A 12,933-nucleotide genomic window follows, 5' to 3' on the forward strand; every position below is an offset into this window, starting at 1 on the left:
TTTTCCTGATATTAAGGAAGTTTTCTGCCAGCAAATCTTCAACAACTCTCTTTGTGTTTTCCATTATCCTCTCCTGTTCTGGAACTCTAATCACATGTAGGTTTTTCCTCTTGATAGTATCCCACATAATTCCTAGGATTTCTTCTTTCTTTTTTCTGATTTTTCCTCAGGGAGATTGGTGTCAAGGTATTTATCTTCAATCTCACTAATTTTGACTTCCATTGTCTCAATTTTGCCCCTATGACCTTCTACTGAATTGTCTAATTCTGAAATTTTATTGTTTGGATTTCTAGTTGTTACTTTCAATTGGTTTCTAGTAGCCTATTTATTCTGTCATTTTTTTCTTGTATTGTTTTCCTGAATTCTTCTATTGCTTTGTCTATGTGTTTCTGGGTTTTATCTGTGTTGTCCCTGATTGCCTTCTTGAACTCTTGGAAGGTTCTGTATAGCTTTTCAAGTTCTTTATCAGGAAACTCTACTGCCTTATCTTCCTCTGGAAAGTTTTCTGATTCTTTATTTTGGCCACTGGCTAGAATCATCTTGTCCTGCTTCTTTATGTGATTTGATATTGACTGTTGTCTCCAAGGCATCAAGAAGTTATTGCATTTATTTATTTTATTTTGTTTATTTCATCCTGGATTTTTGTTTTGTTTTGATATGTCCAAGTAGGCTCGGTGTGTTTGCTACTCTGGTTGTTAATCTGGCCACATTGAAGCTCTCACTTCCTGTCTCCAGGTGTGGGGAGCAATTACTAGGTGTGTGAGCCCAGGACTCTGTTCACTGTTCTTATGGGGCTGCTGAGGATGTAGGTGATGTTGTTGGTGAGGTGATGTATGTGTCCTGCTGATCACCTGGCTGTGGGTTCCAGGGGTATTCTCCCTGGCCATTCATTGGTTGCTGTGTACACTCTCCCACTTGCTGAATGGTTGTGATGAGGGTGCCTGGGTCATTGCTCACCAAGTGCATGATGTGGAGGCTCTCAACCTGGGTGGGCAGGGCTATGTAGGGGTGTTTGGAGCAGATACAGGTCTCTGGTTGCAGTCTGGTATAATTTGGGAGTGAGACCCTGTACTGTTGGCTGCCTCCATGTGCCCAGAACAAGTCATGCTCCTGTCTGCTACAGCACAAAGAGGGGTTAGTGCAGCTAGTCCTTGGACACCCAGTGCTATTGGCTGGAGGGATTGGGGAGCACCACTGGTTCCTAGGCCCCCACTGTGGGCAACTGGATGGACTGAGTGGTGACACTGCCCCCTAGGCCCATGGTGTGGGTGATCAAGTTCCCTTCTTTGGGGGCCGGGTGGTGTCAAATGCCACAGATCTGCAGCTTCCACTTGGCTGCTACAGGTGAAAATGAGTTTAAACTGGAATTCCTGCCCACTTTGTCCTAAGGGTATGCTGTTCCAGGTCGGCAAGCAAAGCACTGGTACAGGTGATCAGCAGAGGTGAAGGGCACTGCAAGTCTGTGAGCCCTTGCACCAGTGGCAGAGCTAAAGGGCAGGCACCTCAGACCAGGATGAGAGCTACAGGCTTAGGGGATGGGGCGGTGTCAAATGTCAAAGATCAGAAGCTCCTACTTGGTTGCTGATGGTGAAAATGGGCTTCAGCTGGAAACTCTGCCTGCCTAATGCCAGTGTGGGTGTGCTGTGTGCAGAAATGGCCAGCAAGGCACTGGCGGGTGTGATCAGAATGGTGGAGGGTGCTTCAAGTCCATGGACCCCTGTGCCAGTGTCTGGGTGAAGGGGCATGCACCTCAAGACCAGGGCTGTGAGTTCCTGACTTAGGGGATGTGGAGGTGTTCGATGCCACTGAACTGAGCTGGAGGGAGAGGGAGGTGAATGAGAGGGAGAGAGAGCTCCTTAGCCTGTGGAGCTCTGTTGAAGGTGTGGGGCTGTGGTACACATGATGGGTTGGCAGCATGCACTTAATTTTCATAGGTCTGGTATCATTCCTGTTTGATTCTGGAGTTGAGTGTTGAGTTGCTCCTGCTTAGCTACACCAGGTGGGGTGGGTTTCTGCTTGGGATGCTGCTGCTTGTGTCAATATGTCTGCACTGTACAGGTTCGGCTAGCAGGACGCCAGTGATTCAGCAACCTGTAATTCTCCATTTCTGCTGTTTTTAAATTGTCTCTCCTTCCACCTATCACTCAGTCCAATTCTTCAGATTTGTCTTTGTTGCTTAGAGTTTCTAGATTGTCATATGTATGCAATTCTCATTTTTTATTTTTACGTTCTTTGTGGTAAGGGGGACTACAGGAAGCATTAGACTATTCCACCATCTTGGCCCTCTCTCATACAATATATGATCTTGAGCAAGTTATATGAGATATTATTGTCATAGTTTATATGAAACAAAAACTTTCTTCATAATCTTTAAAGCAGTACAGAAGTATTAATTTGTGGGTTGCTACAAAAAAAAATTTTTTTTTTTTACTTGAACTATAAAGTTAAACTGCTGATAATGAGTGGTCATATTTTGGCAATACTCTAATCATATTCATGTGATTTTAGTGAGAAGACTTGGGTACAAATATCTGGGGAAAACCTGAGAGGAGAGAGTAGGATTGGCTTATTGGAAGGAAGAAGAAAATTGCAGCCCCAGGCATGTCTTGTTATTGGGATGTGGTGAGTATAAGAGGAATGCTGGGTAGAGGTGTGAAAAGTGAGGATAGTTACTTAGACAAAGTATAAAACGAGACAACTAGTAGTGTAAAACTATACTGCTTACTTAATTTTAGAGATTATAGATCAAAGACTCACTTGCTAAAGCTGGAAAAAATCTTAATATCAATATAAGATGAAAGTTCATGACATTTATGAATCTTAATGTCTAAACCAATCCCTTTTACCTGGACTCTACTCTTATCTCTCTCTTTCCCTTCTATGCAGAAAAAAATTGCTGTTAAAGAATGTAAAATGCCCTTTTATCGGTCATTATGTCTGGTGCCAACAGCTCCAGCCTGACCCCAGGGTTCTTTATCTTGAATGGCATCCCTGGACTGGAAAGTGCACACATCTGGATCTCCCTGCCATTCTACTTCATGTACATCATCGCTGTGGTGGGGAACTGTGGGCTCATCTACCTCATCAGCCATGAGGAGGCTCTGCACAGGCCCATGTACTGTTTTTTAGTCCTGCTGTCCTTCACTGATGTTACTTCATGCACTACCACTGTACCCAATATGCTCTGCATATCCTGGTTCAACCTCAAGGAGATTGACTTTAACGCCTGTTTGGCCCAGATGTTTTTTGTGCACATGTTGACTGCGATGGAATCTGGGGTGCTCATGCTCATGGCACTGGACCACTACATGGCCATCTGTTACCCCTTGCGTTATGCCACCATCCTTACCAACCCTGTCATCGCCAAGGCTGGTCTTGCCACCTTTTTGAGAAGTGTGATATTCTTTATGCCGTTCACCTTCCTCACCAAGAGCCTGCAATACTGCCAAGGCAACTTCATTCCTCACACTTATTGTGACCACATGTCTGTGGCCAAAGTGTCCTGTGGCAATTACAAGGCCAATGCTATTTATGGTCTCTGGGCAGCTCTCCTGATTGGGGGCTTTGATATGTTTTGTATCTCAGTGTCTTACACAATGATCCTGAAGACAGTGGTGAGTTTGTCGTCTGCAGAGGCTCGTCACAAGGCCTTCAGCACCTGTACCTCTCACATATGTGCTATTGTCATCACATATGTTCCAGCCTTATTCACTATTTTTACTCACCATTTTGGGGGACAAAACATTCCCCACCATGTCCATATCATTATTGCTAATCTCTATTTGATGTTGCCTCCTACCCTGAACCCCATTGTTTATGGAGTCAAGACCAAGCAGATCCGGGAAGGAGTTGTCAAATTATTATTTAGGGAAAAAGACGTCTTAACAATGAAATAAATTGATGAATTAATATCAAAATACAAGAGAAGACAAAGGACACTTTAGAGAAATCTCTTGAGTGTAAAATTAAGCGAAAGTGTTGTCATTCCAGAAAGCAAGGTTCATTTGAATATTTTATATAATATTAACCCACTGCCTTTAACTGAACTATTTTTTGTGGTACACTATCAATGGTAATAATTAAATAAATAAGCAAAACCAAACTAAAGTCACTCCCATTGGGTCAATTCTGACTCATAGAGACTTCAGAGTTAGAGGAGTTCTTTCTTAAAAGGAATTCCACATCAGCGTAATTTCTAAGTTGCTTAGAAGCAGTTGTATTGCTTAGACTCCTAATATATTTTACATGTTAAACAAATCTGAAATGTCATGTACCTTAGGGAAAAAATTAAAGGATACCCTGATCATTTGAAGACCTATTCTTGGAGGAAAGTAATAATAATTTAAAGGATCTTAGAGTCTGTGTAAAAAAGTGTCTTTAAAAACTTGTTTTAGTGACTCCATTTACCACCACTATTCCTCTCTCTGTACAAATTTGTGCACTTGTTTTAGTTATGCAGCAAAAAGATGAAGCAGCTAAGGACTACATTTGAGTCACTGCTGGACTCCTAATTAGCCTGAACACTGTGTGCATTCTGATTTCCATGTCCTGTATTTTTCTATTGAATTAAGTAAATCTCATTCTGGATTAAAACTTAATGAGTTTTGTGAACTTTATTGCTAACCCAAACTGCATACCGCTATTGAGAGTTATAAAATGTACATTTATAAATATTTAAGTATATCATTGAAAGTAGTTAGAAAAATATGCTATTTTTCTACTAGAAATGTTGAAAACTATGATGTGTAATGTAGATTTTTCTGAAATTATGCTGTGATAAAATTACTAGCATAATTTAGAGTATCATTTTCCAGTTGCCATCGAGTCCATTTTGACTCCTGGTGACCCCACATAGGTCAGACTAGAACTCTGCTCCACAAAGGTTTCAATGGCTGGTTATTTCATAGTAAATTGCCAGGCCTTTCTTCCAAGGTGCTTTTGGGTGGACTCGAACCACCAACCTTCAGTTAAATGGCTGAGCACTTACCTGTTTCTGAGACCCAAGTACCCCAAGTTGTTATTAGATACTTCTAAAATGGTATTTTGGGACTTCCAATTAGAATGGCAATTTAAATAAAAACAGAAATGCGTACCCCTGTACCCTAAATGCATAGAAAAAAGTGGTTAAATATATTTTTGAAAGTATAGGAAGAAAAAATTAAGCAAGAATATAATCTCAAGATTCTGGAAATAGAGGGGAAAATCAGACAGAAAAGTAGGAGATGAGAACTCAGTGTCCATATAAACACCCTGCTTAGTCGTATGTTTTCAACATTGGGAATTTATTGTCTAGGTGAAATGGTGAGGCATAACATGAAGGCTAGAATCTGGACTCACTGAACAGTTTTTGAATGGGAACTAAAATATGCCCATCAGCTCAAAGACGTAGATAGAATTATACTGCTATGATAATTTGAGGAAAGACCAATGTAATACATATAGCAAAACCAAACACTAAACACATTGCCATCGAGTCAATTCTAACTCACTATGACCTCGTGTTACAAAGTAGGACTACAACATAGGGTCTTCTTGGCTGTAATAAAGAAATGGTTAAACATTCGACTACTATCCAAAAGGTTGGCAGTCAAACAACCCAATAGTGCCTTAGAAGACAGGCCTGGCAATCTGCTTCCAAAAAATCACAGTCTTGAAAACCCTGTGCATTCGACTCCGTACACATGGTGTCAACTTGGTTCCAGCAACTAACAACAACATCATGGCCTCATTAACATAAAAAAAATTCTTATTTCCAAACAGGGTCGCATTCACGAGTACAGGTATAAAGATTTCCACATATGTTCTGGGGGGTACACAATTTAATCCATAACGAATAGTATGTGTATCATTAAAAATTACAAGATATTTTCTGAATGTTTCAGCTGCTGCTTCTCATTTTGAGTCACGTCACGTCAACAAGTGAAAGTCTCAGAAGCTTTACTCCATCCATTTCACTTTGAGAAGACCGCACTTAGTCCGCTGCATTTTGAGTGCCTTCCAACCCGAGGAGCTCATCTTACAGCACTATATCAAACAACTTTCTGCTGCCATTCACAAGGTTTTCGCTGGCCAACGTTTTTTGAAACTAGATTCCCAGATATTTCTTCCTATTCTTTCTTAGTCTGAAAGCTCTGTGGAAGCCAGTCCACCTGAGGTAACCCTGTTGGAATTTGAAATACCTATGACACATTTTTTTTTTTTTTTTTTATGACACATAGCTTCTGGCGTAGTGGTTAAGTTCTTCGGCTGCTAACCAAGAAGTTGGCAGTTCGAATCCGCCAGGCTCTCCTTGGGAACTCTATTGGGCAATTCTACTCTGTCCTATAGGGTCACTATGAGTGGAATCCACTTGATGGCAGTGGGTTTATGACATAGCTTCCAGTATTACAGCAACACACAAGCCACCACAGCATGACAAACTGACAGACGAGTGGAAGTAACAAATAGTATGTGTATCGTTAAGATTACAAGATGTTTTCTAAATGTTTATACCAATTTGTTAATGTAGAAACAAAGAAAAATATTAGAAAAATAAACACTCAGCTTTTGTGTCTTTTTAACACATTTTAGTACTGAATATATATATTTTCAATATTATCTCAATATATATTTTATATATTATCTCCTAAAATAAGTTGCTTTTTCATTGTAATTGAAAGATACAATGTACATTATTTTGATTCTTGAGTAGGTTAGGAGTCCGAGGTCAAAATTTATTTTTCTCATGTGGATATCCAGTTGACCCAACACTGCTAACTAAAATAAATGGTATTTCTTCACTGAGTAACAGTGCCACTTTTGCATACCTTGAATGGATTTATTTCTCGTCACTCCATTCTGTTCCACTGGTCTATTTTCTTCCAGAGTTATACTGTCTTTACTACTATAATTTTATAATGAACTTTAATATTTTAAAGTTATCAAATTTTATTTTCCTTTTCAAAAAACACCACCAAAATATATGGACTAGAACACATAAAGAGAGCCATTACATGCTTATTAATAAAAGAATGGCTAAACTGTGGTATTCTTCTACCGTCGTCTGCCCTACAGCCACGATCTTTTGTTCTTGTTGCTCTAAAAGTGTCGTGTAAGCTATTGATGGTGAGTTGCATTTCCAAATAAATTATAGTATCAGCTTTTTATTTAAAATAATAATTTCTGGGAGTTTTGTTGTCATTAGAAATGACAACAAATTTAGAAATCTTTTTGGTATGCAATTATCTCTGTACCATGCCTAGTCTTCCAATCCCTGAATGTATAAAGTTTTAAAGTTGACCCTGGAGGCTTTCACATCTTTGGTTAAATTAATTCCTAGGTATTTGAAACTATTGCAAAGGACAGCATTTTTCTTTCTTTTTTTTTTATTGTGCTTTAAATGAAAGTTTATAATTCAAGTCGGTTTCTCATACACAAACTTGTGCTCACATTGTTATATGACCCTAGTTCCTCTCCTTACAATGTGACAGCGCACTCTTTCTCTTCACCCTGTATTTCCCATGTTCATTCAACCAGCCCCTGTCTCCCTCTGCCTTCTCATCTCGCCTCCAGACAGGAGCTGCTCACATAAGCTCACGTGTCTACTTGAGCTAAGAGCATATTCCTCATCAGTATCATTTTGTCTTATACTTCACTATGAGTCAGAATCGACTCGACAGCACTGAGTTTCTGGGTTGGTTGGTCCAGTCTAATCTTTGTCCGAAGAGCCGGCTTCGAGAATGGTTTTAGTTTTGGGCTAGCAGAGAGTCTGTGGGCCATGACCTCTGGGGTTCCTCCAGGCTCAGTCAGACCATTAAGTCTGGTCTTTTCACTAGAACTTGAGGTATGCATCCCATTTTCCTCCTGCTGCATCAGGGATTCTCTGTTGTGTTCCCTGTCAGTGTAGTCATTGATGGTAACCAGGCACCATCTAGTTCTTCCAGTCTCAGTCTGATGTAGTCCCTGGTTTATGTGGCCCTTTCTTTCTCTAGGGCTCATATTTTTCCTTGTGTCTTTGGTGTTCTTCTTTGCTCCAGGTGGGCTGAGACTAATTGATGCCTCTTAGGTGGCCACTTGTTAGTTTTTAAGACCCCAGATTCCACTCACAAAACTGGGATGCAGAATGTTTTCATAATATACTTTGTTATGCCAGTTGACCTACATGCCCCCTGAAGCCATGATCCCCAGACCCCCAGCCCCTGCTACTCTGTCCCTGGAAGAGTTTGGTTGTATTCAGGAAACTTCTTAGCTTTTGTATTAGAGGACAGCATTTTTAAATCTTTGTTTTTTGCTTCATGTTACAGATTATCAATAAAATTTTTGTTTACCGACACTGTCTTCAGTGGCATTCTTAAATTAATGTATAAATTCTAATAATCCATCTTTAGATTCAGTTAGCTTTTCCGTATAACAAAAAATTTGTTACTGTCAAGTCAATTCAAATTCATAGCAATCCTGCACAACAGAGTAGAACTGCCCCATAGGGTTCCCAAGGAGCAAAGGTAGATTTGAACTGCCAACATTTTGGATACCACCCAAGCTCTTAAGCACTGTGCCACCAGGGCTCTGTTTTCTACATTGTAGTTGATAATCACAGTATTAATTATTCATGTTCAATTCTTTACATATTTAGCCTCATTTCACTGGATGGAATTTCAACACAGCGTTGAATAGAAGTAAGAGTTAAATCTTAGGTTTGTTCTGATCTCAGAAAGGATGTTTTCAATATTTTACTAAGTTTAATGCTTCTTGTAGGTTTTTATATACCCTTTACTAAGCCAGGAAACCCCAGTGGGGTAGTGGTTAAGTGCTACAGCTACTAACCAAAAAAGTCGGCAGGTCGAATCCACCAGGCACTGCTTGGAAACCCTACTCTGTCCTATCAGGTCACTATGAGTCACAATCAACTCAAGGCAGGGGGTTTGGGGGTTTTTTTTGGTTTGTTTTTATTAGGCCAGTAGTTTTTGTTGCTGTTGTTATTGGGGTATAATTTACATACAATACAATGCTCAGCTTTCAAGTATTCACTTTAATAAGGTCTGACAATTGGATATGCCTATATAATGCCCCATAAGATAAAGAACATTTCTATCACCATGTAAATTCTCCTAGTGCTTCTATAAGTCGTTACCCTCCCAGAGGCTGTCATTTTATCATGTCTATATTGTTATCACCTTAGATTAGAATGGCCTATTTTTGGACTTCATATAAATGGAATCATAAAATATGTACGTTTTGTTTCTAGGTTCTTTGACTAATATAATATTTTTATATCCATTCATGTTGTTGCATATATAAATAGTTTGTTCCTTATTACTTATGAGTCATAAAGCATTGTATGAATATACCACATATCTTGTTCCATTCTTTGGTTCATTGACAGGTTATATAAGCAATCACGTACAAGTCTTTGTGTGGACAAATATTTTCATTTTTCTTTGCTAAAAACCTAAGAATGGAATTGTGCGTCATAGAGTTGGAGCACGTATAACCTAATAAGAAACTGTTTTACAAAGTGCTCAGACCATTTTATACTCCCAGTAACAAGGCGTTAGAGTTACAGTTCTTGGGGTGTTTTATAATACACTTTCAGTGACTATGTAAAGAATTCTGTTAACATTTGTTCTAAGTTTAGGAGAAATACTCCCAAGTTTGCTATCTGAAATAGCAGAAGCATTTCAAGCATTTTTTTCCCCCCAATCATTTCTGTGTCACACTTCACAGCAAAATATTAAGAAGGGAATATCAGGTAATAAAATATTTGTAAAAATCTATACAAAACTGCTTTGCCACCATCCCCAAACTATAAATAAAAATGTGTTTGTATGTGTGTGTGTGTGTGTGTGTGTTCTTTATTCACACCTGGGAGAAGACATGTAACGTTGTTACTACTACTGCTTTTCTCAAAAGGACCAAAGAATATTTATCCTCTAACCTGAGCCCTCTGGGATATCCATCTGTGGAGGCCCAATCAGCTGTAAGCACTCAAGCCTGGAGAATCCTCAAAGGGTACAGAAATGCTAGGTAGAGTTGAGACTCAATTGTTGTAGAATTCTTGGTGCTGCAGAGTCTCAGTCATGCACAGCAGTCTGGTCTTTGCTGATACTGAGGTAAGGGTGAGCAATTCCCAAAGACTCTTACTTTCCTAAAATGCAAAGCTTTTCTTACAAGAAATACAAGTGCTTGGGATGTAGTTGATGGGAAGCTCAGTATTTCTTTTCTTAACTCCAACCAGAAAAGAGGCCCATTTGTTTGGGGACTAAGAAGGGAAACAGAGTTTCCTTAATAGTGAAATAAATTTAAAACTACCTCATGCTTCACTGGAGATGGAGGAGTCCAGGCAAGAATGGGTGCCAGAGGGAGGATTACAAAAGTTTTTGCCATAATTAAGGGAGCCATGGTGGCACAGTGGTTAAAAGCAACAGTGAGTTACGGCTGCTAACCAAAAAGTCAGCAGTTCATAATCCACCAACCACTCCCTGGAAACTCTACGGGGCACTTCTACTCAGTTCAGTAGGTTCACTATGAGTCAGAATCAACTCGACGGCAATCAGTTGACTGGTTTGCTTAATCAGAGCTGGTTCCAGTAGGATTGTTCTTTGTGGGGAAGGGGAAATTAAGCCAAGGTTAGACTTGAATCCTAGAAGGTGTTGGAAAGAATTCCCAGAAAGAACTTTCCTATAGAAATCCTTCCATACAACTCCCCTGTTGTTGTTGTGTGCCCTAGAGTAGGTTCCTACTCAGAGAAACTCTATATGGCAGAGAATAGAACTGTTCCACAGGGTTTCGCAGGCTGTAATCTTTAGGGTAGCAGATCTCCAGGTCTTTTCTCATGTGTAGCATACAGGTGGGTTCAAACTGCTAAGCTTTCAGTTAGCAGCTGAATATTTAACCACTGTGTCACCAGGGCTCCTCAAAACTTTCCTACTAGCTGCCATACAGCACCTGTGTGAGCGAGTTCAGGGATAGTAATATGGCTATCTCTATAGATGTCTCTTGCTATATAAGGGCTCCCTTATATAAAGCTAAAGACCGACTTTCTTTAACTTTACTCATTTGTCCTATTTTGTTCCTCAGATACTCTTAAGAATAAGCTGTCTCTCCACTTCTTGAAAATTAGATTCTTCCTGTCGCATTGAGACTTGTTTAAGCTATTTATGCAACTATTCCTCAGGGTTAGGGTCAGTGAATGAGAACAACAGATATAGCTTGTGCACGTGGATTTGAAGTCAAAGAAACATGGATTTAAATGTTGGCTCTTGGATCTATCAATTTTTAATTTTTGTGGCCTTATGCATTTTATTGAGTGTTCCTGGGTTTTGATTTCCTATGTATAAAATGAGGACAATAACATATACCCAGAATGTCACTGTAAACTTCAGTACATAAATCAATCCCCAATGAAATATTAGGTTAACGAGGGGAGACAATTTTGTCTGTTTTGTTCACTATTTTATCCTAGAAACTGGAATGGTTCCCAGCACAGGAAAAACCATTAAGAAATACCTGTTAAGTAAATAATATATTATAATATATAACATGCATTGATTACTTAATAGATGGCAGGCATCACTTGAGGGAACTACTTCACATTTAACCATTCTAGCACCTGTAGGTGATATGCAGTATTGTTACTCCCCACTTGAAAGGTGACGAAAATTGTACCAAGAAAGTTTGATACTTGCACAAGCTCATCCAGCTACGTTAGCATTAGAAACAAGATTTAACCCATAAAGTCAGACTGCCCGATAAAACTCTGCTATTATATTTTCAGAGAGAAGGCACTTAGTCATCTAGTTTTCCTTCTTTTGAGTAAAATAAGGAAAGTTTACAAATAGCTTACCCAGTAGCAGAATATATTTGCATCCTTGAGGACCATCTGGGAGGAAAGGTGTAAAGAGAAATATTTTACTGAGGAGGTGAAGGAAAAACTAGTTTTGAGTTTGTTTCTGATTTAATGAGTGTGAACTGATCCTTCAGTTATGTAGTATCACTCTTGGGCCATCCTGAGAGTTTTCTGTAGTGGATGGCCAGATTTAGTTTTATAAGCCAGCTGGGCAGAACCAAGAATTCCTTCACCTCATGATATCCTCAAATTCTGGTCCTTTTCTTCCAGTTTTGTAGTTTGAGTACCCTCTGGCTACCTTAGCAGGAGCAGAACATTAGAAATCGCAGTCCATAGAAACCTGTTGTCTGTGTAGAAGTCAAAAAGCTTAGTTACCTAGAGTTGGAAGGAGGCTTGGAGGGATTAGCAGGATGAGATTTCCCTGAAATTCCTTCTAGAATTAAGGGACTTACACATTTTTTTTCTCTAAAAAATTAGAACATATTTTAACCTTAAAGGAGTCCTAGTGACTAGCATTTACATTCTAAAGTTCACTTCTACATTCTCTCAGTATGATTAGCATCTTCAAATATCATACTACATTTCCCACCTGAAAGTACACAATAGAACTTGAGTGAGAACCTTGCTGAGCAGCTCCATTTGAAATTACACAAACTACCCAAGATAAGTTTGGTGTCATGGGATGCTTTATATTGAAACAGGGTGTGATAGTAATAGCAATAGCAAACAACCACACCAATAATTTCTAATATTTATCAAGTATTCAGTGGATGCTATGCACAGTTCTAGAACTTTATATAATTATCTTATGAATAATTTGGACAACTTACTGAGGTTCACACAATTATTATCCTCACTTTAGATTGAGGAAACTGAGGCATAAGAGGTTAAATGACTTGCCAATTTCACAAACTAGGTAAGAAGCAGTGGCATATGCAGCTAGCAATCTGACTCCAATGACTTAGCCACTGCTCCTCATTTCAAAAGTCTTATGAAAACCACTTTCTCATATTTGGTTTCCAAGCTTTCTACTCATCTTTGAATTATTTTCCTGTCTAGAGATCCATCACTTTTAAAGAATACAATATGCTCTCCTCCTGTCAGCTATT

General features: G+C 39.2%; 1 protein-coding gene across 1 annotated transcript; it reads left to right on the forward strand.

The window, feature by feature from the left end:
- The first annotated feature begins 2,505 nt into the window (after positions 1 to 2,505).
- LOC135231975 (olfactory receptor 52N2-like) lies at positions 2,506 to 3,917 on the forward strand. Its single transcript, XM_064289218.1, has one exon. It carries the CDS (start codon positions 2,934 to 2,936, stop codon positions 3,894 to 3,896), a length of 963 nt encoding a protein of 320 aa, XP_064145288.1. The 5' UTR covers positions 2,506 to 2,933; the 3' UTR covers positions 3,897 to 3,917.
- The last annotated feature ends 9,016 nt before the right edge of the window (positions 3,918 to 12,933 follow it).

The sequence above is a fragment of the Loxodonta africana genome, chromosome 7 (assembly GCF_030014295.1).
Source record: "Loxodonta africana isolate mLoxAfr1 chromosome 7, mLoxAfr1.hap2, whole genome shotgun sequence".
NCBI classification, from domain to species: domain Eukaryota; kingdom Metazoa; phylum Chordata; class Mammalia; order Proboscidea; family Elephantidae; genus Loxodonta; species Loxodonta africana.